Source organism: Rhamphochromis longiceps, linkage group LG7, assembly GCF_057381845.1.
Source record: "Rhamphochromis longiceps isolate RC_006_pf linkage group LG7, R_longiceps_female_GT1.1, whole genome shotgun sequence".
NCBI lineage: Eukaryota > Metazoa > Chordata > Actinopteri > Cichliformes > Cichlidae > Rhamphochromis > Rhamphochromis longiceps.
This window is the reverse complement of record NC_140563.1, coordinates 45,220,519-45,245,045: the sequence shown is the minus strand read 5'-3', so window position 1 is coordinate 45,245,045 and position 24,527 is coordinate 45,220,519. Positions and strand designations below refer to the sequence as shown.

General features: G+C 44.2%; 2 protein-coding genes across 5 annotated transcripts; one reads left to right on the top strand and one right to left on the bottom strand.

The window, feature by feature from the left end:
- Positions 1 to 1,342: 1,342 nt before the first annotated feature.
- On the bottom strand, positions 1,343 to 16,822 carry setd1ba (SET domain containing 1B, histone lysine methyltransferase a). Of its 3 annotated transcripts, XM_085413844.1 has the most exons (19): positions 14,529 to 14,912; positions 14,119 to 14,270; positions 13,772 to 13,870; positions 13,211 to 13,481; positions 12,204 to 12,325; positions 10,728 to 11,816; positions 8,366 to 9,085; positions 7,611 to 7,784; positions 7,429 to 7,522; positions 7,129 to 7,337; positions 6,951 to 7,032; positions 6,511 to 6,855; positions 6,242 to 6,373; positions 5,085 to 5,623; positions 4,658 to 4,825; positions 4,447 to 4,572; positions 4,211 to 4,330; positions 3,733 to 3,870; positions 1,343 to 3,625 (listed from the first exon to the last, which is right to left on the bottom strand). In XM_085413844.1, the coding sequence occupies exons 1-19, from the start codon at positions 14,587 to 14,589 to the stop codon at positions 3,452 to 3,454; spliced, it is 4,815 nt and encodes a 1,604-aa protein (XP_085269970.1). In that variant the 5' UTR covers positions 14,590 to 14,912; the 3' UTR covers positions 1,343 to 3,451. The 3 variants fall into 3 exon arrangements, with proteins under 3 accessions (XP_085269970.1, XP_085269969.1, XP_085269968.1); XM_085413843.1 differs by lacking the exon at positions 14,529 to 14,912 and adding an exon at positions 16,721 to 16,822 and having other exon boundaries at positions 5,085 to 6,373; XM_085413842.1 differs by having other exon boundaries at positions 5,085 to 6,373.
- On the top strand, positions 16,810 to 24,292 carry rhof (ras homolog family member F). 2 transcript variants are annotated; one of them, XM_085413847.1, is made up of 7 exons: positions 16,810 to 17,078; positions 17,448 to 17,494; positions 18,374 to 20,727; positions 20,956 to 21,043; positions 22,023 to 22,132; positions 22,462 to 22,596; positions 22,841 to 24,292. In XM_085413847.1, the coding sequence occupies exons 3-7, from the start codon at positions 20,599 to 20,601 to the stop codon at positions 23,003 to 23,005; spliced, it is 627 nt and encodes a 208-aa protein (XP_085269973.1). In that variant the 5' UTR covers positions 16,810 to 17,078; positions 17,448 to 17,494; positions 18,374 to 20,598; the 3' UTR covers positions 23,006 to 24,292. The 2 variants fall into 2 exon arrangements, with proteins under 2 accessions (XP_085269973.1, XP_085269972.1); XM_085413846.1 differs by lacking the exon at positions 16,810 to 17,078 and having other exon boundaries at positions 17,357 to 17,494.
- Positions 24,293 to 24,527: the final 235 nt, after the last annotated feature.

Below are 24,527 nucleotides of genomic sequence, written 5' to 3'. Positions count from 1 at the left end.
GCACACCTGCACATCATCCCCAATAATGGTAAAATGTAAATATCAGTTTTTCTTTCAGCTTTTATTTTCTAACTGCCCTTTTCATAAGGATTAGCAAAAGAATCAAAGAAAACATTTTAAGACGATCTGAGCTGCAAAGATGACCGGCAAAGCAAGACAGCACAGTTGGAGTGACAACGACCAACCAATCAGATCCTGTGTTTGATTTCGCTAAGCAGATGGCGACGAGTGCGACTTGGGCTCCCATGCTGTCTAAGCTCGCTCTCTGAGCCCAGCCTCCCCGCTTGTGGTCACACCATCCTCCTCCTGTCACGGCCTTAGGGCGGCGCGCGCACACAGGGAGACCACACTGTGAGCCTTTTCTGTCTCCCTGGGGACTGTGTGAATGTGAATCCAGGCTTCTGCAGATTTTCACTGCAGATAAACACAAAAGCTTCTAAATTCACTGATCAAACACATTATTAATCCCAACTACAGAGAGGAGGGTTGGAGCACTGAATCAAAGTAGTTGGAGTCTTGCTTTGACAACTCGTTGGTTTGGTGAATGTTTTATTAAAAAAAAAAAAAAAAGCCTTGGAAAAAAAATCTAATGCCTTTTCTGGGGTTTATTTAGATGAGCTTCACTACAATGCTTCTTCTGCCAGGGTGCTGTACTCGCTGTCAGCCACAGTCAGATCTGTTGGAGCAGTCATGGATGAAAGGGCACCCTCTACCTCTAACCCTCAGGCCACAAGTCCCATGCATGTATGTTGACTTGCCATTTGCTCATGGAGAATTGTGACTGACCCCTCAGTGAACTGACGCAAGACCTGGTTTGGACTAAAAGTCTCTTTGCGTTCATGTTTGTGTATATAGCGAGAGAGAAAGTCAGCATGTTGACAGTTTTAATTTGAATTGTTTTAGAGTCAGGTTGAATCACCTATGGTCACGTGAAATTTAACAAACCTCTCCCATAAACAATTTGGCTCCTCTCTGCAATCCATCCATCCAATGATCCAGCAAATTCAGGGTTATGTGGTACAGCCTGGGAGGTCATCAGTCCATCGGAGTTTGAAAATGTGAATATTGTTCAAATCATCAGTAATACATTCATAGGAGCATTCAAGAATTTGGGAGTTGAAAGTGGCTCGACAGTAGCAGTGGAGCGCATGATGAGCGTAAGCAGAATCCCCCCACCTGTAGTATTATGAAACCTGCACTGAGTCGCATGATTGATGCGGCAGCTGATTGATCAGCTGCCGCCTGCATCAGCAGGACGATCTTCATTCCATCAGTCGTATTTCTATCTCACATCGTGCAGCCTCAGGAATAACAAACCACCAGCGTTTATGGATGTATGCAAAAATGCTTTATTTCCATTTTTTCTTCCTTTTTCATACATTTGTTGTATAATAAATAGACAGGAGAAACAGGCTGACACATCAGTCCTCTTCTCATGCCGATTCTGCACCTTTCTTTTCTCCACACCGCAAACTTTTCATAGAATTTACAACAGAAAATTAAAAAAAAAAAAAAACCCCAAAGCTTGACACAAGCTGAATTTCCTGCTACCAGCTCATCTAATTCTGATAGATGTCTGAGCTGTGTTTATGTAGCAAATCCCAGGGAACAAAAATATATATATATTTATATATATATATATTTATTTATATAGTATTCACAGTTACACTATTTACACATATTAGGATTACAAAGCAAATGGGCAGAAAAATGAAGACGTTTCTACAAGAAACAATCTTTCTAAAGGGAGGTGGAGACTCGTCCTGTACACAGTGGACCTTTTTTTTTTTTCTTTAAATAAACAACCTTTTAAACCATCAGATTTCTTTTACAGATCCCTGAAAATACGTTTGTTTGTCTTTTTAAATACTCAGTCTTTTGTGAAAAACAAAGAGAGAGAGAAAGATGCATTTTAAAAGTTGTGAAGATGTATATAAAAAAAGCATTAGATCTTCTGTACAAGTCATCATTTACAATATGAACATCACTGGTGGAAAAAAAAAATCTCCATTTTCAATTTAACTGAATGAAAAGCAAAATGTTAGACTTGGTCTTAGCGGGAGGACTGAGTGGGTGAAAAAGGGGGCGGGGGGGGGGGACGCATAAGTGCGAGCCCCGAGTGCATTCACAAGTTTGTCTTTTTCATTGCGATGAGTTTATAAAGAAAGAATCGGCTCTCTTCTGCCTCGCGGGGAACATTAAACACTGGTAGTATAACGAGGACAGAAATCTGTGAGCACACAAACACGAGACGGTGAACCCAGATAGAAAAAGGAAAAGAAAAATCCTCCATCAGCCAAAAACAGGAAGCATTTCTGTGCACATCCATGTTAACGCATCTCTGGATTCCTCGGGTTAAACAAAGACAGTAACGCATTCATATGGCACTTAAAATGAGAACTAACTACTCTCTCCACAGCTGAAAACTTGTACCTTCACTTGCTCTGGAAGTAGACAGGACTTGATTAATCTTTAGTCTTTCTTGCTCTGCATGATTGGTTGGCTTTTTCCATGCTGCGGCCCACGGAAGGTGGGGGGGGGGGGGGGGGGGGGGGGGGTGTCAGTGCACTCACAGTCTCGCGCTCTATCCGGACACGATAACGAACACATTCACACACGAATATAGTGTCTTTGAAGTAAGAAGAGAACCTAAACGAAACCGCAAAACACTGGAATATCATCAATACAAAGTTTGAACATCTTAATTAGCATTTTTTTGCATAAACTAAGAGGAAGCAGCATGATCCGTCGCTGGCTGGTGAGAGCAGGAGATGGTTGGATATTCCAGATTTTGCAATGGTAAGCTTGATTTTTTTTCCTTTTGTTTCATTAGTTTGATTCACGTCCAGGAAAACCACCCGCGTGGAAACGGCACCGTCTGCCATCCGCCTCTCTTCCCACAAGTGGGGAAGAGGGTGGCGTTTACCTGGTGGGCTTGTGCGTCTTAACAGTGTTAGTGAGCAGCTGAACATGAGAGTCTGTGTTGTTTCTATGTACCACGTGTGGTGTGGGTAAAGCTTACGAGACAAATGAGAAAAAAGGAAGAAGAAAAAAACAAAAGGTGTAAAACTTGTACGAGCCAGGCGTAGAAGCAGCCACGCTGAAATACTGTCCGATGTTGAGAGGAGGGGAGGAAACGCTGCACCCGCAAGTCAAGTGTTTGCACATAAAAAACTAGAAGTTTTCTTCTTCTTCATTTTTTTTTTTTTTAATTTGTATGTTAAGAGCACCATAATTCGTAAACAATCTAGAGTTAAATATGTGAAGAGGGCCAGACAGGTAGCTGAACTCTGTCCGGGTGACTTGCCGGTTTTCTTCTCCTCACTCCCAAACAAGCGTTCCTTCTTCAGTTCCTCCTGATCCGAGATTTCAAGCACGGAGTTTGCGCCGAGTTTGGGGCGAGCTTAGAGAGAAGCTGGGGGAGACCTTTCTTTCTGACCTCGACTTGACGTTAATTCAGCGTTCCCCGACAGTTCTCTGCCCCACACAAACAGGGGATCTTCTCGTCCTCGATGGGGAACTTGTAGTCGTACGTGATCTCCTCGTTAACGTTGATTGGCTGCCTGGAGTAGATCACGATCTTCTTTTGAGACTCCACAGTGATGACCTTCGCATAACAGTTAGGCTGCAAGAGGGAGGAGAGGGGGGGGAAAAAAAGAAGGGCATAAGAACAAATTTTCTTTTTTATATTCATGCTGCTAAACCTTTTTCCCCATGCAGATGTTGCCTTACATTGCAGCTGTGATTGATGAAACGAGCAAAGTTGCCACACTTCGTGGCGTCTATGATGGTGTCGTGGTCGACACGGAACATGTAGCTGCTGCCGATGCCCTCTTCTTCATAGCGTTTCTCCCTCATGTCCGCGATCACCTGCCAGACAAGAACGTCAATCATTAGATGGTATGTTAATACTGCAGATATCTGCTGACACCCCGTGAACATATTAACAGCTTCACTCCTTAGAACCACTGGTGAAGAGCTTAACAACCTAACCCTCTGGCTTCTGTCAAGTCACAATTGTTGGTTACCTGGACTAACCTGAGGAAAGGTTACTTTCAGTGGTACTGAAATTCCTCATGATGCACTATTTCTATACTGTAGGTTAATCAGACACATGTGAGTCACATAAAAGTAGGTTAAAAACAAAAAACTGTTTACATACATGCAGAAAGAAAACCCACATTACACAAACCAGCTGTCTGCCTCTCACCTGTCTGATGTTCTGTCCCACATATTCGATCACCATTTCATCAGCAGCGATGGGCTCCATGGCGAACAGACCCCAATCGTGGATGTGTGATTTGCAGAATCTGATCTTCTTCTTACGGAACTGAAACAGACAAACACTTGGGTGTCACAGGAAGTTTGATAACATTTTAAAGTGTCTGCTGGTAAAAACTGTAGAGTAAGGCAACCTCTGCACAGGTTCTCCTGCATAATATTTACCTTCAGCTGGTTGAACTTGAGCAGGTCGCTGTCACACGCAAAAGAGGACAGCAAGCGCCGCTGCTCCGAACGCCGCTCCGAGCCAGCTCTGGTTGAGGCGTGGACCTGCGCAGGAATACTCATGCCCTGCAGAGACAGAGAGAAGCTAAACGTGTTCACCCACAGCAAGTTTTTGTTACACACACCATCACAATCCACACGTCCTGCCCACCTGTGTGTCAACCGGCGGCTCCTCCGACTGCAGCCGCGTGCTCTGAAGGTACTTGATCTTGTCCTTCTTGTCGATCTTGTAGTATCCCTCGCTTCGCGCGCAGCCCGTCGCATGATCCCTCATTCCGTCATCTCGCCTCTTTTTCTTCACTCCAGGGATGCTGGTAGGTGCAGGGAAGTCAAGGAAGGGACTAAAAACACCTTGAAAATTATTCCAGAAAGCCAGAAAAATCCTTGAACCCTGACTCAAAATTTGCCAACTTCCTCTTTTTCACCACCAGAGGGTGCTGCTGTTCAAAATACAGTGCAATACAATTTCATTTACAAAAAAAGAAAGAAAAAAACCTTTAATAAGAACTTTTATGTTGTTTCTCTCTGTGATATAAATTAGAGACTTGAGCATCGACTTTTGAGAATGAAAGGATATGAGGATGGTTGACCCAGAGCGTGTCGTTGAGCCAGTCGTTACCGTTGTCCTGCTGGAGCATCTTGTCGTAGGTGATCTGCAGAAGCCGTATGTCCTCCTCGTCTATGCCTTCGTTCCAGATGTCATACAGGATGGTCATCTCCTCAAAATCAGAGCGTCGGGTGAAGTATGGCCGTGGAGGCGTGGTGACAGGAGACAGGCTTCCCAGCAGGATCTCATCCCAGGGCCGCCGCGCCCTTCGTGCCGGCTTTGAGACCACAGTGGGTGCCTCGTCTTTGTAGGTCAGGAAGTTGTCTTCATCAGGTAACACCGTCTGAGGCTCCACTTCTCCTTCCCGGAAGTCCAGGCTCGAGTGCTTGGGGGACTGTGCACAGATCGTCTGTACAGAGAGAGCTTCGAGATGTGCTTCATCAGGCAGATGGATGGACTCGGATGAGAGCTCCAAAGACTCCTCAGCCGCAGAAGCCGCTGGCAGCTTTTTGCTTCTGGGTCGTCCAGGTTTCTTCTTCAACGGCGTGACATCGGACGGCACAGGGACATCTAGAGAGAGACCAGTAGGTAGATCTTCAGGGATGCTGACTGAGTGCTCTGTGCCGGCTGCCAGGACCTGGCCTGGCACAGCGCTGATGTGCGGCTCCTTAAAAACTGGTCTATCATCCAAGCTCTCCAAGGACACTTTCCTATTAATTGCTGCAGGGTCAGGGAAGACAGGGGCGAATGTTAAGTCCCTTCCTGGAGTACGGGGCACTCCAGCGCTAAGGACAGGGGACTGAGCAGGGTAGGAGAAAGGACTACCAGGGATGTGAGGGGAACTAAGCAACAGACTGCTGCCCGTGAGCGGAGCATCACTGCCTGGTGTGTTGGGCACTGTGTCGGTGCTCTGGGATTTACCCAGACTTCGGGCACGCTCCATGAGGTCCCTGCCAGGCGTGCGGGGGATATCCTCATCTGTTGGGAGCCGGGGCCGCTGAGGGAAGTCGGGCAGGGGGCCTGGAGGCGGATGGAGAAGGGATCGGCCTTCTATTGCCGGAGAGGGAGGAGGGAGAGGGAGGTGCATTACAGATGCGGAGGCCGATTTGGGGAGACCCATGCTTGAATCTAATTGGGAGGAAGCTAATCGACCAGGGGTGCTGGCTACATCTTCAGGCTCTGCTTTACCTTTTGCTTTTGTCTCCTGGTCACTGTCAAACAGGACGCCTGTGGGAGTGGGTGGCCGAAGATTTGCTACAATCTCCTGATGTTCAGACTTCACTGCAGGAATGTGGCTGTCACTGATGTCTCGCTCTTGGACTGAAAGACAAGAAACAGTTTTTTTTTCCCCCTTCTCTAATTTTCATTTAACCTCTGACAGCATCATTTTAAAAATTAGAAATGCTTTTTGTTGAAGTGATGCACGCTAGACTACAGAAATGGGAGCAAACATTTACCAGGGATGTGTTGAGGTGACGGTGGCTTCAGGTCCTCTGCTGACGGCTCCTCAGGACTAGGAGGTCTGCGTATCTGCTCCTCCTTGACCTCTGGGAGCGGTACTGCAGGAGAGCTCGGAGGCTTAGCTTCTGTTTCTTCCTCCTCGTCCTCCGAAGATGAAGATGTAGAGGATGAAGTAGATGAGGAGGTCGCGGCATCTTTGCCGTCAACCTCCGCATCTTCTGCTGCCTCCCTTTCTTCCTCATCGTCGTCTTCCTCTTCCGAGCTTAACCCGTAGCCAGAGGAGTCAGAGCTTTCTGACGAGGAGTCTGAGCTGGCCTTGGAAGAAGACGAACTCTCAGCTTCTGTAAGAAAAGAGGCAAAAACAAATGAATAACTACTGGAAACGCATTAAAATAAATAAAGCCAACCAGCTGTTTCTGTCAAATATCTGAAGTACCATCATCAGACGAATCTGAAGAGGAGCTTTCACTGGATAAGTCTCCCTCATCTTCACCTTCGCCCTCCTCATCACCACTCTCCTGGAAGAAATCAGAACGAAAAGGTTTATGATACACACAAAATTTCTGTACACTTGCTGCTTTTTCCCCCCCCCTTTCATTTTGGAGGCGACTTACTTTGCCAAGCGACAGCCTCTCCGCAACCTCCATTTTAACAGGTTCTTCCTCCCTGTCAGACAGCGACTCTTCCTTCCCTGAGGTGTCCACCTCCTCCTCTCCCTCACTGTCCAGCTCAAGCGGTCGAGAGTGGCGTCTCTTTGCCGACGTGCTGTCGCCATCCAGTTTGGAATCATCTGAGGGGAGCTCAGCTGGGTCTCGTTCCCGGTCTGACAGAAAATTACCAAAAGATAAATTGGGTTTTGAAAGAGAACTGCACGCATGGAGGACCGAGTGAGAGTGTAAACGGTGGAGGGTTACCTTCGTCCTCCAGTTCGTCGTCCACAGGCGTGGAGGGTCGGGCTCGTTTGTTGTCGCCTGCAGCTGCGGCCTCAGGAGGGTCCTTCCGTTTGACCTGAGCACGACATGCACCATTTTAAACACCTGGTGCATATGATGCTTCCTTCTACAGTTCAGTAAATAAAATTTAGAAATCATGATACCTTGAAGGAGGGTAAGCGGATGGCCCCTCGCAACCCGATTCCTAGGCCCATACCCTCGTAGCCCAGCCCCTCACCCTTGTTCCAGTTCTCAAGGAGACTTGAACCAATCGTCTCTTTGGGTTTAGGTCTCTCTTCTTCTTTCCCTTCTGCGCCCTTTACTGGAGTCAAAGATGCCTTGGAAAGAAAGACGTCAACTAAATGAAACCCTGTGTTTCTCATTACCACGAACAGCAAAAAGTAGCTCAGTCAGATTTCCTCAGTGATCAAAGAAAAGGGATTTTAAATTACTTCTTCATCCTCTGATTGTTTGTTTTATCCAATCAGGCACAAAAATGCAAATGAATTAAGTGATTTTAAACAACAAAAAAATAATTAATTTACAAGATGAAACGCGTGACCTCTTCAGCTGTTCTTGCATTCATAACAATTCATTACCACATCAGATGAATTCATTATGACGCTTGTCAAAATAATATCTCGTATTAATGCAAATCTCCTCGTTGTGTAAGCACGCCGGACCACAAACAGGAAAATCAGCTGCAAACGTGCCTTTTTATTACTCTCCTTAATAATCTTGAAACGCATCACGTGATCCAACATTAATGTCACTGCAGTCTGTGGCCTCTGGTACGTATAATTAATTCATATCCTATGGATCTAATTTTATTTCACTATTTAACTGATCGTAATTCAAAACTAGTACAATAAGCAGTCAGTACATGCAGATTTTCCCGCTGGAGCTCTTGATAGCTTACCTTAGCAGAACGTTCCTTCTTATCCCACCAGTCATCGAAGGCCCTAAAAGCCACAACCTCCACCATTTTGCGGTTCAGGTCGCGCTTCATGATGGCCTTCAGCTCTTTGACAATGACCAGGAGCACGCCATCAACAGTGGCCTTGTGGGGATCTTCTTTTTTAGTCTCATATCCAGGAGGAGGAACGGTGGGGTTGAACTTTGGTAAACTGGGATGCTGCCATTGTTGTCCAGGTGCCCCTGTGCTGCCTGCAGGTGTAGCACCCATGGAAAGAGGTGCATAGGGTCCCCCGAAAGGTCCGGAAGCGCCATTGTCCATAAAATGTGGATAGGGATAGGGCCCTCTGGTCTGAGCCATGCGACTCAGCATCTGCTGCTGCATCTGGAAGGACATCGGAATCGTGCTCCACTGCTCCCACCGGAAGCAGCTCATCAGATCCATAGGCACCACCGGCATCGGAGGGTAGGGACCCATGGGCGGCAGCATGGGGTGAGGCACTCCGGTATGGGCGGCCAGGTGAGGGGCCAGGGGGTGATGCGCGATGGCAAAGCCGGCTTGGTGGGACAGGGGGTGGTAGCTGGAAGGATGCATGGCCATGGTCTGCATCGGGGACACGGCAGAGTTCACGACGATGCCTTTGCCACACTCTCCGCTTGTGATCGGAGTCCCGGGCATCTCATCGTCTGAGATTTCCATATCCTCTCCCGATGACTGTTGACCCTGTGTGGAGACAGGACAGCCTGTCAGGACTGAACAAATCTGTGCAATCACCTGCCCTTTTTCACCTGATACCTGAGTAAATGTTATTTTCTTATGAAGACCTTAAAATGAGGTCAAACTATCAGACTAAAAAAAAAACAAAAAAAACAAACCAAAGCAAAATGAATATACCTCGACTTGAGAAATGTGGCAGCCCCTTAAATATAAACAGCGCTGGGCATTGTGTGGAAATGTTTGAGATGTTTGAATAAAACATAATGATAGTAAAGGGATGATTTCTTGGGATACACCACTTTAAAAAACAAAACAAATGAACAAACAACAACAACAAAAACACTGGTTTTGTAATGTTACATTTGTCAACATTTAAAAAAGGAAACCCTACAAATCTCAGTAGGCATTCAGTGCCAACTCTCTTTTATTGCCCTCACTGATGTGCTACAGGAAAACTTCAGACTGTACCAAATATTATCTTGGACTCACAGCACCTTCAAAATAAGAGCACTAAATGATTCTACACCTGGTCTGAGTTCAAAGTTCAGTCACAGTCAAACACAGCCGACCCGAGTCTTCGATCAGCGTGTTACCAAACCGAGATGTTTGCTTAGGCACCGAACTAAAGCGCCGCAGTGCAAAACACAAATGCAATACTCTGAAAAACATCTGAGCACTGAACTCTCATCTGTTCTGTTTTATTTCATAAGTCTCAGCTGCTGCAGAAATGAAACCGAGCAGGGAAAGCTCAGCATGGGAGTGGCGTTGTTACCCAAATGACCTGTTTGTACTGTTTGCTTTGCGATAACTTGAAATATGAGAACAGAGACGCCTCGGCCAATCCTGACTGTCAGGCTCAGCTAAACCAGGAAATGTGGCGTGCTGAAAGGGGCCAACAGCCAAACCGTGCTTTTCGTCCATGTGAGCGTGTGCTGCGAGTGTTAGAAAGAGGAAACAAGAGTGTTCAATTCCCCAACAGCAGAGAGGCTGTTATTCTTCCTCGCAGCACGCTGTGTTGAAACGCAACCTGACAGGCCAGACGGTGCTACTGCGACTTTAAAACAAAGAGAGGTGGTTTGTCTTCCCATGAATGCGAAGGCATTTGTAAGGCTGCACCGAAAGCTTTTTCATTCATAACTTGCTGCAACTCTTTTATCTGCGCCTGACAAGGAGTGCGTGTGCGCACATGAGGCAAACAAACACACTTCCTCAGAAGGTTACAGGTGCTTTATTCTTCATTTTTCATTTGCAGAAAAATAAAGAAAGAAAAATGCCAGTGGTAAACTGGAGGAGCAAACACCTTTTTGGTATGGCCCCTATTTTTTTTTTAAAGCACGGTTTGCTGTGAAACCGGAATTTCCTTTACAAAGCAGAAGAAGAAAAAGAATGAAACAAAAGGGAAGGTTTACTACTACCGCCGCACACTGAAACTAGACCCGACTTCCTGCGTCCTCTGTGTAACTGTCATTCACAGCTGTGCGTAAACATCAGCACCGCGCTTCCATCAACTTAATCAGTGCCATTAATGAGAGGTAATTGAAGCAGCACCTGTGCGCCGTTTCTTGTCAAATGTGACAAGCATGGAGGTAAATATGGCACTATTTGGACACAAATATCAGGGAATTAAGAAAATAAATATTTGCTTTACCGTGTCCATTTTCTCAGCGGGAGAGTGGCCTCCAAAAGATCCTTCTTTCTCTTTCTCGTGGACAGGAGAGCTGATTCTCTTGATCAGTGAGGCAGTCCCGGGAATTGGCTCTTCATCTTCCGAGTCCGGCAGTGGCGTGGGGCTGATGTCCTCCAAACCTGTGCTGGAGGGACGGGAATTTTGCTGACCACCTTGAGAGCCACCTGTGTAAGGAGGGATCGGGGATAGCTGCGAGGACGAGGAGGAAATCGGACTTCCCTCCATTCGCACCTCGTTGTCCGAGTCCCGCTCGTCCAGGAACGGCAGCAGTTTTGTCCTTTTCTCCTTGAGCAGCATCTCAATGCGAGAATCCAGGCTGTTCCTCTCTGGATCCAGAATGGGGGAACCGGGTGAAGGGCAGTGCTCTGGTGTTTGAGGAGGAGGGGTGGTTGGATGAGGAGCGGGCTCTGGTGGCGGAGGCTCCGGGATTGGAGGAGTCTCTGGTCGCTCCTTGGCGGGCAAAAAGTCAACAGCAGCCGTCAGGGGCGGCTCTGGCGGTCGGAGGTATTCACCCTCCCTTTGGGCTGGGTGATGGAAAGCTGGCTCTGTTGGAGGGAACGCAGGGGGCAAAGGGGGCTGGTAGGGTGAGAAGGCGGACTTGAAGTTGGGTGTAGCGGGGGGAGGCGCTGTGTAGTTGAAAGAAGTGGTGGAAGGTGGAGGTTCAGGTGGTGTGAGCTGGTGCTGTTTGAAAGGAGGCTGCTCAGGCGTACTTCGATACATGTTGCTGCGATACTGAGGCCTCTCCGGTCTCCGGTTGTACGCATCCTGAAATTTACTCTCGTGTCGGCGAGATTTGTAACCTCCGGAGCTCTCAGGACGGCTAGATTGGTAGGCAGGCGTGGACTGCCGACTGGAATAACTAGAGTCCTGAGAGAAAGGCGTACCAGCCTGACGCGGGGTATGAGGGGTTCCCTGGGATTGTGGCGTATCCTGTCTTAGGCTGGAGTAGCCGGTCTCCAGGGTCAGGGGGGTGGAGGAACTGCTGGGCGGCAATGTTCCTCCCCCAGCAGACACGCTGCTCTCTGATAACCTGCGGATGGGCTCGCAAGCCTTAGAGGACACAAATATGAAATTGTTAGAGGCGAATTCTAATTTGGGCATTTTCTTGAGAACATCTTTAGGTTCGAGAAGATTCTTTAAATCAGTTTCTCAAACAACTAAAGCAAGTAAGATTTTTTAAAATCAAAATAGCAAGCTGGTGGCACAGCAGTGTGAGGACATCTCAAGATACAAAGCCACAGGTTTGCCTGACTTTCAGTTAAGTTCCTGCTCAGGTGTATCTTGAACCATTTCTACAAAGCACAATAAAGCATCTACACAAGAGTGTGCAACAGTTCCTCCAAATTGACCTTCAACAAACTAGCACAAAACTACTACTGAATTACTATTTTACTCTTAACTGCACAACCTAAGCTTTATTTCTTTTTGTTTTTTTACCAGTAAGGCTTCTGCCAGGCTTCGAGGGGAAACTTCTCTGGCCTCCTCTCCACCAACAGGCAGCGTGCGTGGAGTGTAGCTGCCATTCATCAGGAGCTGGAAGTACCTCAGGCGATTCTCACCTGCAGAACAGTAAACATGTCTGGGTCTGATGCCAGGTTTACAAAGCCAACAGACTTCATCGGGCATCATTTAAGTGACAGTGATTATTCTCCAGTAGCTGAACTCCAAGCTAAACATTTTAAAGCAACAACTTGTGCTTATGGAGGGGGGTTTGCAAACTAATATGATGCATTATTATTTGTATCTGCAAAAGCATCATTATGTTCTGGGATAAATACCACTGATCAGCATATTTTAATTTAAAAAAGCATGCATTCCTTTAGCATATTGATCAAAAAAGCAAACCCTAACTGCACTTCTTAAAAAGACATCAATCACACTTAGGGAAAAAAAATCCATCAATTTGGGGTAATACTTTAACATAAAGACATTACTACGGACAATGAAAACAGTGCAAGCTGTGAATCAAAATATTTGCCAGTATTTATAACATTAAATAATAAGCAAAACTGCTAAAGTGGTATGTTACGATGCGTTCAAGCTGCAGTTTTGCATCAGTAAAAAAAATAACAAGACAGAACATGCATGGACTTGGAATTCAAACAGTGTTAACAACAGAAAAACTAACTTCTTTTCTTAGTTTTAAGTTAAATGCAAACAATTTAAAGTACAGAGGACTCGGACAGATTGGCTTGTGTTTGTTTGCAGGTCTGAAATTATGCACAGTGGGAGTGCACAGCACCGTCAGCTCTGGGCTTGTGGGAGCAGGCTTATATTCAATGAATGAATTCAATTATCCACGTAACCAGGCAACGCACGTAAATATGCACACGTGAACGCTGTCACTCTAAAGGTAACACTCGGCTTGTCATATTTCTGTGCTCCCGACTCTTATAACACATATGATTCTGATTTTTTTTAAGCAAACTTAAGCTCTTGTTTACCTTTCGGGTCCAGCTCCACGTGGATGATGTTTCCCATAACAGACGTGTTGTGAAGCGACTGCACGGCCACTTTGGCGGCTTTCACGCTCTCGAAAACAACTTTGGCTATCCCCAGGTGCTTTTTGTTCTTCGGATTGTACAGGATCTCGACCTCCTCGATTTCTCCGAATTTTTTGCACATGTCGGTAAGAAATCCTTCCCTGATATTGTCGTTGAGCCTGGCGAAAGTCACCTCCTTTGGAGGCACGGGGCCGATGTAACACTCATCGATCTGGAAGAAGAATGACAGGAGTTAATGTTGCACCGCGTGTGTGGAGGGTCATTTCTGACAGCTGAGATAACAACTGCTAGGAGAAGTTTCAAAGATCGCGTTGATGCACTCGGTCGAGTCCGTAAAAGCAGACATGCATCAGAGCAGAGCGTATTATTTTGGTCACCGACAGGCACATTTTCACTTCGCATCCCGGAGATGAGTGAGAGGGGGGTGTGTCTGCAACTTTTGACAGCACCCCGTATCCGCAAGGAAAAGTGTGGCATCGATCTTCAAGCCAGAGTGGATACCTTAAATTTTGGCACCGGCAGGTCCGTCTCTTTGTACTTAGTCCACAGACGACCGATCCTGGGGTCTCGGACGATGTCCACCGGTGGTATCCCGGGGTTCTGTGGGAGAAGAGGGGGGAGACACACACACAATGCCGTTATCCATTCACAGCTCCACACGCTACTAACTTGTTGCAAAGTTGTCCTGCGTCGGTGAATCAACACGAACACCTCCGGGCACCGTGTTCAAGATGCTGAACGTGCCCGTGACAAACCCACGGCCAGCACAGCCACATTGTAACCTATCATGGAGGTCGGCTACTCGGTTACTATTGTAGCCGCTCCGCCGCGTCAAATGCGGCACTTACGGGCATGCTGAAAGTCTGTCCATCGTAGCGATACAGTTTGTGAGATCCCTTCTTAAGCGCCGGGTCGATTATCAACTTGTAACTTCTCCAGTGGTGACTCCGCTTCTCCGCTGAGCCGCAGACGGGATGACTGTCCATGCCGTTCGCCAAACCTGAAACGACAGGCAGCGACAAGGAGAGGAGAGCTAACGTTATCGGGAGCCAAGCGCTAAGCACGGTTCTCCTACCAGCAAAACCTCCCCCCTTTCCACCCCTTCCAACACTTTAAAACAGCCAAACGTTACAGATGCATGACTTCGGTGGCGGGGGTAACCCCAAGCGAGAGCGAAAAATGGGATCTAGTGTATATCCCACTTACGGAAAACAGGCATTAGGAGGGCTGGAGAAAGAGGAAAAAAGAACAAGCTTACTTGAACTCTGCTTTCTGCCATGGTCTTCGTTCAATCTGTTCCTCTCCCCTGGCTTGGACATGGTTCGTCCGATCGAGTGTTGTTCTCTTTGTAATTGATGAAAAGACGAAATCGCTTTCCTTTCGCCGCTTACATTACATGATTTAGCTTAAAGAATACTGCCTCCTTTTCGGCGAGAGCCAACACATATTGTGTGCCTCTGGTCTGTAGCTGCTTGTCTCTCCCACAATACACCGCTAGGCTTGCCCACCTCCAACGGCACTTTCGTTACAAACTTGCCTCCATGGCCGCAGCTTATTTAACGCTGCATTAGCCTAACAATAAAATAAACGTGTTTTTAGGCAGGCCACGCAGAAACGCTCCCATTTATATCCGCGACTAAATGAGGTCTGGCGATAGTTTAGTGTCTCACAAATCCTCTAAACGACATAGTGTTGAATCTACCGGCTGTATTTACCTAACTGGCAAACACAAGACAGACACAGGGGGTAATATCTTCTTAACTGCCACTAAAGGGCTAATAAAACTGCTTTGGTGGCGAGCTTTTCTGTGCGGTCTTGCGGGCGTTTGTACATTCAGGACATGTCGGTTGATATGTTAGGGTAAAAGAGTCATTACGGCGACACGGCAATAGGTGATGGCGGCTAATATAAAAATGTCAAACACGGGAATTGGAATTTTAATACGAACACTCGCATGTCTGGCAGCTCGATTTCGCTACCCGGCTATATAACCGTTGGAACGCGGCGGTTTGTTTGGTTACAGCAACAGACTAGTGCCAATCCGTCGCCTATGTTCCCCATTTGTCCTCTTTTTAAAAATTATTAATGTTATGCTAGCATTTTTTTTTTTTAAACGGTGGCGCTTTTATTTATATAATACTAAACCTGACTGTGCTTCTCTTAGTTTGTAAATTATTTCAGTGGAGGTGCGTTGCTATCGGACTAACTGGGTTTTGTTTGACATTGCCTGGTGCTGTTTGCAGTGCTCGGGCAATTGGCTGGTTAACAGCGGTAGCTCAACGAGCCAATCAGAGCGCAGCAGCAGAGGAGCCGTCTGCTATTAGAGGCACGGCTCAGGAGTCCTTCAACAGAGAGCAGAGAGAGGGGGCTGAGCGCTCTCGGCAGCCATTTTCCTTAAACAGGACTCAATGGCCTATATGGGTTTCCTTTGTTCCAAAGGGATCTTACATTTGATTTCCTCATCTCTCACGGACTATGATAAAACTATGATTGCTCCTTTTAAAGGATTGAGAAGAAGGAAGAGAATGTGCTGGATGCAATTACCCCGTGACATTTTGAGCCTTTTTTCCTCTGCCTTGGAATCCATCTTTGTCTTAACTAGGTCATGGCACACCCATATAACAGTATTTATATTTCTTAAGTGAAAAGAAACCAAAAGTGTTGTGAATAAACAGCTTTATGCTTTTGGAGATGTTTAAAATGATAGAGGTTGGGGTGGGGGAAAAACACAAAGTGACAAAATGTGCAATGGCAGCTTGCTGGCATTGCACTTATGGCCTTGTAGGATATGAGTTGCAATGAGTAAGTTCAAGTCTTTTATCATAATTTTTTTTTAAATTTAACAAATTAATGTAAAATGTGAGGCATGCAGTTAATGTTATTAAAAGTATGTCTGTCACTTTTGTCTACTTGAGCTATGTGATCACATAAAAATGCTGCAGCTTTATTGTTTAAAAAAATATGTCCACTGGCATGCTGACATTAAAACATACAAGGCTAAAGGTGCAGGGTTTGTAACATCAGTGCTCCTCAAATGACTGAAAGCAGGCCACGGAGACCTAATGGCCGCTTGTTAAATAGTTTGTTGACTGATAATCCATTTGCTCTGATTAACAACGTCTCCCACTTTTCCTCTCACAACAGCAACGCTTTAAACACCCTGGTGTCTCCTGTTGTGTCCTGTACTGCAACTGTGGAGACAGCTTGAATCGACTAGGTTTGTGCTGTCCAACTAAGAAAGCCAAATGTGCAATTGTCGACTTGACCTTACTTCAAGGGCATAATTTAAATTTAGAAAGAAGCCCACTTAGGAAGTCCCCCATCACCACCACCACCATTTTTAATTATTTAATTTTTTTTCCAGCTTCTACAGCGATTTTTTTTTCCTTTTAAAAACACAACCTCAGATTAAAGAGATGGAGGGAAAACTTTCAGGCTGAAAATATTTACCTCAGCAGTTAACAGGCCTAAACGCAGGGGCAGGAGGAATGTTTTCAGCTCCATCTTCGGATCCTCTAATAATGGCATTAATAAGGGGTGGGAATGCGTCTCCTGAAAAGGAAGGAATCCATTAGCACGAAAAGATAGAGCTCTTTTGATAACTTTTTTTTTGATCAGTGGTAGCTTTGCCTCTCTCAGCCAGCGAATATGCATCTTCAAGCATCATCTGTGTGGGCAATATGCAAAACCATCTCTTCTCTCTCCCTGAAGACAGGATTGCAGTCGATAATAGCCTCTCTTGCTTTTTTTCGACATTTCTAGCTGATCTACACTTCACTTAAAACTGCAAGGATAATGTTTTGGACAGGTAATGGATTTTTGAGCTATTTCACTCAATTTGCCAGCTTTATGTGTCTACATTAAATAGTCTCATAAGAGAGCAGACATCAAAGAAGCAGTTGATACAAAACGACGTCAGCGTAATTGTTTAAAAAAGGGAAAAATGAGTAACTGTAACCCACATTTTTAATGATATTGCAAACTTACAGGCAGTATTCAAAACATGTAATCCAAGTCTTAAACGAGCCACCAAAAAAGAATCTTATGGGAAGAAATCTTGTGTTTTTTAAACTGCTTCTTCCCCCTCTCCAAACAGAGACCTTTTTAGTGGTATGTAGGCAACACTTGTTCTGTGGTTTTCTCTGCTGTTCTCTGTCTCAAAATGGCTTCTTTACAGACAAAGGAGAGCACTGTGCCGTGAAAAAGCTGCTGCGCCATAACTGGGTGAGGCTCAGGAGAGCGGTTTTTTTTTTTTTTTTTTTTTTTTTAATCCGAGGGTAATTTCAACTGGAAGTAACCACAATAAGCGCCACTGGGGGGTGATTTATTTTTTATTTATTTAATCCAAAATGGTGGCTGCTTTTACACGAATATAAAAAGAGAAGAAAAGACGACAACTGCGTGTGAGGAAGGAAACTTTCATAAAACCGGCGTAGTCAGGCGGTCGGTTGCTAGGCTGACTCGCGCCGAGAGCTCCAGCGCATTCGTTGGAACCCCCTCCCCCTCCTACACACCGTTGCCATATAAGGTCACGAAGAATCCACTGCAGCGGCAGCTCTGTTGTTTGGTATCTAGGCGAAAATAGCACGCAGCGTGCGCGTGATCTCTCGCTTCAAAGTCCAGCGGATCAACGGCTGCTTTACCAGATTAGACAAACATGACATGAACCTCTTTTTTTCGGTGAAGGAGTTAAATATACAGAAGGGGAGGGTCTTTATTCACGTACGTAAAATGGAAGGGGGCGCGGGGGGTCTCTAGATACACCTCTTTAGTTAAATGGTGCAGTCTTTCTCTATGTGTCAGTGTGCGTGTCAGAGGCCTGTTTTTCTTGTTATCAACTGCCGGCCCTAAGCTGCCGGGCGCGCGCATTCAGGTCACAGGGCTTCAATACCCTCCCCCCCTCTCTCTATGTTAAGCTTGTCCTTGCTCACAGCCAGCCCACGGTTACGGCATGTAGAGGGTTTTATGGATATGTTTAAAACAAACAACATAAAAGTGAAAATGTGACATTACTTTAGAGATGGATTTGCGATTAAATCGACACCCATTTGGTTACTTATAGGCCTTTTCTTTTTCTTTTTTCTGTTGTTAAAAAAAAAAAAGCTTCCCGAGTGGGTTGTGCCCGTTCAGCGCTGCCGCTGACAGTCTGGAATATTCCACACAGAGAAGACTGGCCTTTTTCCCCTGCAGGACAGCTGTCTCTTTCTCTTCGGAGTGATAATATTTTGACAATTGTTCTTTCTTTATTAACTGATGAAAATGGGCTGTATGCGTGTGGATATGTAAGGACAATTTAATATCCTTTTAAGCCATATGTTATACTGCCAGTTACACCTTGTAAGTCAATCAAGCACTTTAAAAAATGTAACTTATTCAACATATTTCTTTTAAAATTTATTGCGCTAAATACTGTACAAAACTGACAGGTACACTGCTGTGTCTATTTTTTATGGCTTTTTGTACTTTCAGCTTTAAATCCCGACGGACTGAATCAAATCAAACATTCCTCGGAGTCGTGTTTTTCATTATTTATGGGCACAGTTGGCTTTTTCAAGGATTTTTTCCCCCTCTTCCCCGTGCAGAGATTGATTGGTACTGTAAAGGGGGAAAAAAGCCAGATTTCTTCTTCTTAGCTCTTAAATATTTGCATATGTAGTGTATTGCTGTACTATTCCACATAATGATCTGTAACATACTCTCATTGCAAGTTTTATTACCTCTTGGCTGTGTGTGTGTGTTTGTGAGATGATGAAATAAATAGACTATGCATTAATTTTATTGTTTTCTTTTTATGGAAACTAAAAGGAGATTTTGTTGAATTTTTGGGCCCATCCTTAAAACTGTGCCTTAGCTGTGATGACACAATATATGGCATGTTTCACATGCTGTGGGGTGAGATTACTGGAGGAATTTTGAGTAGAAACACGTTTATCTTGTGCCAATTTATTCACATTTTAAGAATAGAATTTTTGAAATGGAGGAAGGGTGTCAGCCTTTTCTCTTAAAGGGACAGGTTGTTCACATTTTCAGCACTTCCATGATCCAGCTAAACATATCATTAAACATCCCTGGGTTTAATTTGACTTTTTAGTCCACGTCAGCATGTTTAAGTGTTTGGCGTTTTGTGATCATATATGGTTGTTCCCTGTGATCTGCTCTCTCCCGACACCCACAGTCACTGATAACCAATCATCTACACTGCCGAATGAAACACGTTCCCAAACCTGCTTTCTCACACTTTCTGCTGTGTTTGTCTTTTAATATCTAGCCACATCAGTGTTTAGCTCTAGTTTGTAACACTCACCCTTGTGACAAGAAAATACACCCAAAACACTGGAAAATACAAAAATAAACTTTAAAAAAAATCCTCACGCCCTTGAAAAGATTCATCACATTATAAAAAAAAAGACCAAAAAACCCCCACATCCATAAACTGCACCCTGGGAAGAGAGAAAATAGTTTGTCCTGATGGTACCATCTGTGATGTCACAGCAGAGAAGCATTACTCACATCCTGCTGAGGACTCAAAATGATCACATGGTACAGAAAACACTTTAATTTTAAAGTAATATACAGTTATTTTGATCTAATCTGGAAGCGCTGGTGCTCAGATGCTCTGTTTTCTGTTTCAGATATATTAAATATTCTACCTGCAAGCTGCTTGCATGCTTCCTTAAGGTTCCAACTGTTATATCTTTCCAGCCTGACAGTGGAAAAGATAACCAAAACAGGCTTTTTACCTGGAAAAAGCTCACATTTAGATGGGTGCACCCAGTGACCCACTCAGTCTCACCAAGACAATGCTTCACACCTCCACAGGCAGGAGTCTAGAAACCTCTGTAGTGACAGCTGTCAGCGTCAACAAAAACCTGCTGATCCTGCATCAGTAGGATCAGCGTGAAAAGTGAGCATTTCTCAGTGTTATCCCTCGCACACACACGCCACACGGTCAGTGGGGGCAGTGCTTCAGACTGAGTACCCACCCAGAAAATGAAATACGCAAACACATTGCGGTAGAGGAAGTAGGAGCAGCCAGACTCAGTCGCTTCACATGTGTAATTCGGCGAGAGAGCGGCATGCTTTCAGTGAACAGGCTCATAATAGGAGAGGAGAGAAGTGGGGGGTCAATTGGAGGCAGACAGTGTGACAGGAACAGGAAGTGGTGAGCAGAGTGAGCTACCTGGTAAAACATGAGGCTTGGCTGTTCCTCACTCTGCCTGACACTCCCTGTAAATCATCTCAACCATTCAAAAAATAGACTCGCTAGGCTGTGTCATGTATTTAAGTTAAATCTGGAGGGAGCACCTGCGTGACACTTTGGAGGCGAGATGACACAAAACGGTGCCGGGAGCGGCACCACGAAAAAGGGAGATGAACTTAAAATTGTAATTGTGGGAGATGGAGGCTGCGGGAAAACATCTCTTCTGATGGTTTATGCCAAAGGTGATTTTCCAGAGGTAAGAAGAGCTCCCATGTCACTTTTCACTCATCACAGCTTTCTGAATTTATGAACGCAGTTCAGATGTGTGACTGTAACCTGTCACACCCAGCACTGTAAGCTGCCTTTCCAAAGATTAACGAGGCACACCTCTGAAACACTTCAAATCGGTATAAATGAAGGGATATATAAACATGACACTGTCTCTTAAAGTTGGAAATCTTTCTTTTTTGTGTGTCAAAAACAGAAGTATGCACCTTCAGTGTTCGAAAAATACACCACGACTATCACTCTCGGAGGAAAAGAGATAAAGCTCAACCTGTATGACACAGCCGGTAAGACAAAAAAAATAAAAAATCAATGATCATCTCTGTGATTCAGGGTTCTTTTCTTCACTTAAATTTCACATTGTATGAGAAGACATCAGGGTTTATTTTTTAGCTCAGAGGCCACATTATTTGTCCTCTGGGTGGAATAAAACAGAAGTATTGTATCTAATCTAATGTGATTATCAAGCGAGTGGAAGAGAAACACCCTTTTATTTTTTTGCTTTTTAAGATATTAAAGTTCAACCACACTCCCATCTTGTGAATTCGGTTGTTATCTTCGTGCTCTGAGAAACACTGTAGAAGGAAGTAGTAAAGGTTGACGCTCATGTCAGAGCATCATCATCATGATATTTCAGGAACTGTCTAAAATATAAGTGTACTAAGCAGCTGTTAATATGAGGGTTTTTTTTATAGGGTAAATAAACCAAATGAAACACCTACAATCAAGTAAATATCCAAAAACTTGACTGGAGTCTCAGATTAGACCCTCAAAACATTTTATGGACTAATTTTATGTATTTTTGCTTTGTCAAACCATTTAAATATATATTAATAACAGTATTTTATATGTTTTGAAACAGAGCACGTATGGCCAGCTGTACAGCGTCGACTTGCTAGTACCAAAATTAGATTCGTAAAGTGGTCAGCGTGACTCAAAAGTGACAGTTTTAACACATTTCCATGTTATCTGAAGAGCTTTTTTAAGAAGACATTTCATTGTCAGGAAAAGCCACGGCAGTCTGGTCTGTCAGCTTATCTGCTGTAGGGTGCCTTACATCAGCTGCAGAGGAAACTGAAGCCAGGATGTGGTTTCTTATAGCCACCATAAACTTTGTAGCATTTTTATGTTTAGACTGTTGCATTTAAAGCAGAATATTTGTTCTTTTGTTTCTTTAGACGCACACACAGAGTTTTGTAGCGTATGGGCGTATTCACACTTCTACATTTATCGGCTAACCCATATTTCTTGCCCTTCTCCTTTCAGGACAGGACGACTATGATCGACTGAGGCCACTTTCGTACCAAGAAGCTAATCTGGTTCTAGTCTGCTTTGATGTCACAAACCCAACCAGCTATGAGAACGTCCTGATAAAGGTGATCCTTTTCTATTTTACAATAAGTGTTAACAATGAGCCAAGTTACTCATGCAGGCACAGGAATGTCGCCAAACGTTCTTGTTTTTTTGTTTAAGATCCAGTTTACGATTAATCATTAATCGCCTGGTATGTTGGTGCTGCCTTGCATTGTCTCGTATATTATTAACTCTTATGTTGTGCAAGCCTTCATGTGAGCAAGGATTACAATACAGGACCAATCAGTGCTGCAAACAAACAGAGTAATGCCAAATAATTCAAAAATCTAATAGGGGAAATAACAGACATGTACTGTATCACACCGTTAAACTCCCTATTCTGTTTGCCTAGTGGTACCCAGAGGTGAAGCACTTCTGTCGGGACACGCCAGTCATCCTGATTGGCTGCAAGACTGACCTCAGGAAGGACAAAGAGTGTGCCAGGAAGCTGAAGGCTATGAATCTGGCTCATGTCACTTACATGCAAGTAAGAAGCGAACCATGCAGACGTTCACCGATCTCTGTAAACATGTTTTCACTGATGTTACAGGATACAAGAGCATGCACGCTAACCAGAACCCATCACCACATCTAAAAGCTACAGAGTTCCTTCAGATACATGTTTTTTCCTTCTTCCTTTACTGATCGTTGTCTTCGCAGCTTTACAGTCTAATTCTTGCTTTTTTCTAAAACTTGCTTTGATTTTTGTTCATTTTTTTCCCCTCACCCAGGGTGAGGAGACTCGCCAGCACATGAACGCAGAGCTCTACCTCGAGTGCTCGGCGAAGTATCAGGAGAACGTGGAAGACGTTTTCAGAGAGGCAACGAAGAGGGCTTTGGCCTTCAACCGAAAACAGAGGAATAACAAGAGGAAGAAGAAATGTATCATTTTGTGAAAGTTTTTTTTTTTTTTAAAAAAGGACAAAAAGCCACAAGAACCCTCTTCTTCAGTGAGACAGATTGTGCTCAGTGTCTTGCAGAGATTGAAAGTTGGGGGCCTGCACATGATCCTTCAGTGTTACAAGGAAATGAGTGATGACACAACAGGAAAGACAATTTTGCAAGTTGCAACGTGGAGCTTGAAACACCCTCTTTTGGAGGGTTTTACTTTCATATGTTATGTCTGGTATTTTTATGTATTTTCTTCTTCCTGAGGAATTTTGTACTCTCTCTACTTTTGTACTGTTATTTTACCAAAAACATATTTATTGGAGGCACTGAGTTATTGTTTGTATTGTGATGTAGCTTTTACAATCTAAAGGAGTGAAGGAGAAGAAAAAAAAAACAAAAACCAAAAAACCCAACTCATGACTGTTAGGTTGTTTTGTGGCCGTCAGTCTGAAGCACGACTCTTAGCTTTACCAATAGCGCCCACTAGAGTTGAAAAACCATAACGCGTTAGAGCGGCTGCACAGTTTATTTAGGCTTTTATCACAGGTTGGACTGAAACAATGTAATGAATACAGTGAACACCTGTGAGAACAAGAAAAAACGAGTTACTGTTCTTAATCAGGTGCTGATTTAACCATAACGGACACATGAAAAACTCAGGGAGCAAATTGCATTCTTGAAAAATGGCTACGTACAATTTTTCTGTGTGTTAAAGACAAAGTGTTTTAATCACATCAGATGTGATCAATTTCCCTCAAAAAAAAAAAAAAAAAAAAGAGTACACAGACACTGAGATTCTCTCCAGGAGCATGATTGCACAAGACATGACACAATCAATGAAACCATTTTCACAAAACAAGTGGTTTTTTTTGTCCCCTCCCCCATCCCATGAATAAAAAGTAAGGCATCAGAGAAAACTATGTGAAGCAAAGTGAAAGGTCTCACCATAAATTAATTCAAATATTATAGGGTATATGGGTCTGTGGAATTAGAAAAATAATTGAAAACATTAAAAAAAAATTCATAATCAGCCTCACAGTACTGGTGCCAATAGCAGCATTTAATCAAAACATTTCTCCAACATGTAACAAAACGGGAACTCAGAACAGTAATTTGAACCATCTTCCCCAAAAACTGTGTCGCTAAATGTTATGTGCGTCTTCTTGGGATTAAAAAAAAAAAAAAAAGTTATGGCTTTTGAAACCGCTGCTTTCAAAAAGACAAACAATGTAGTGCTCCCTTTGTAGTCCCAACTCATCTGGAAACAAAACAGTGACAGTAAAGACAGAGCAGCTGCTCTCACTCGAGACAGCAGAGGGATTCTTTTTTTCTTCCACCCTTTCAGATAATTCTCAATACTCAAGTATCAGCTTGATATATATATTTTTTAAGCTTTGGACCTACATTTGAGATTTTCAGGACCTAAAGACTAGCAGTAAAAATAATATCACACAACAGGGAGATGAGACAAAAAGGTGGTGGTGAAGTACAGCCTCAAACTGAAAGTGATCAATTTTTTCGGGAGAC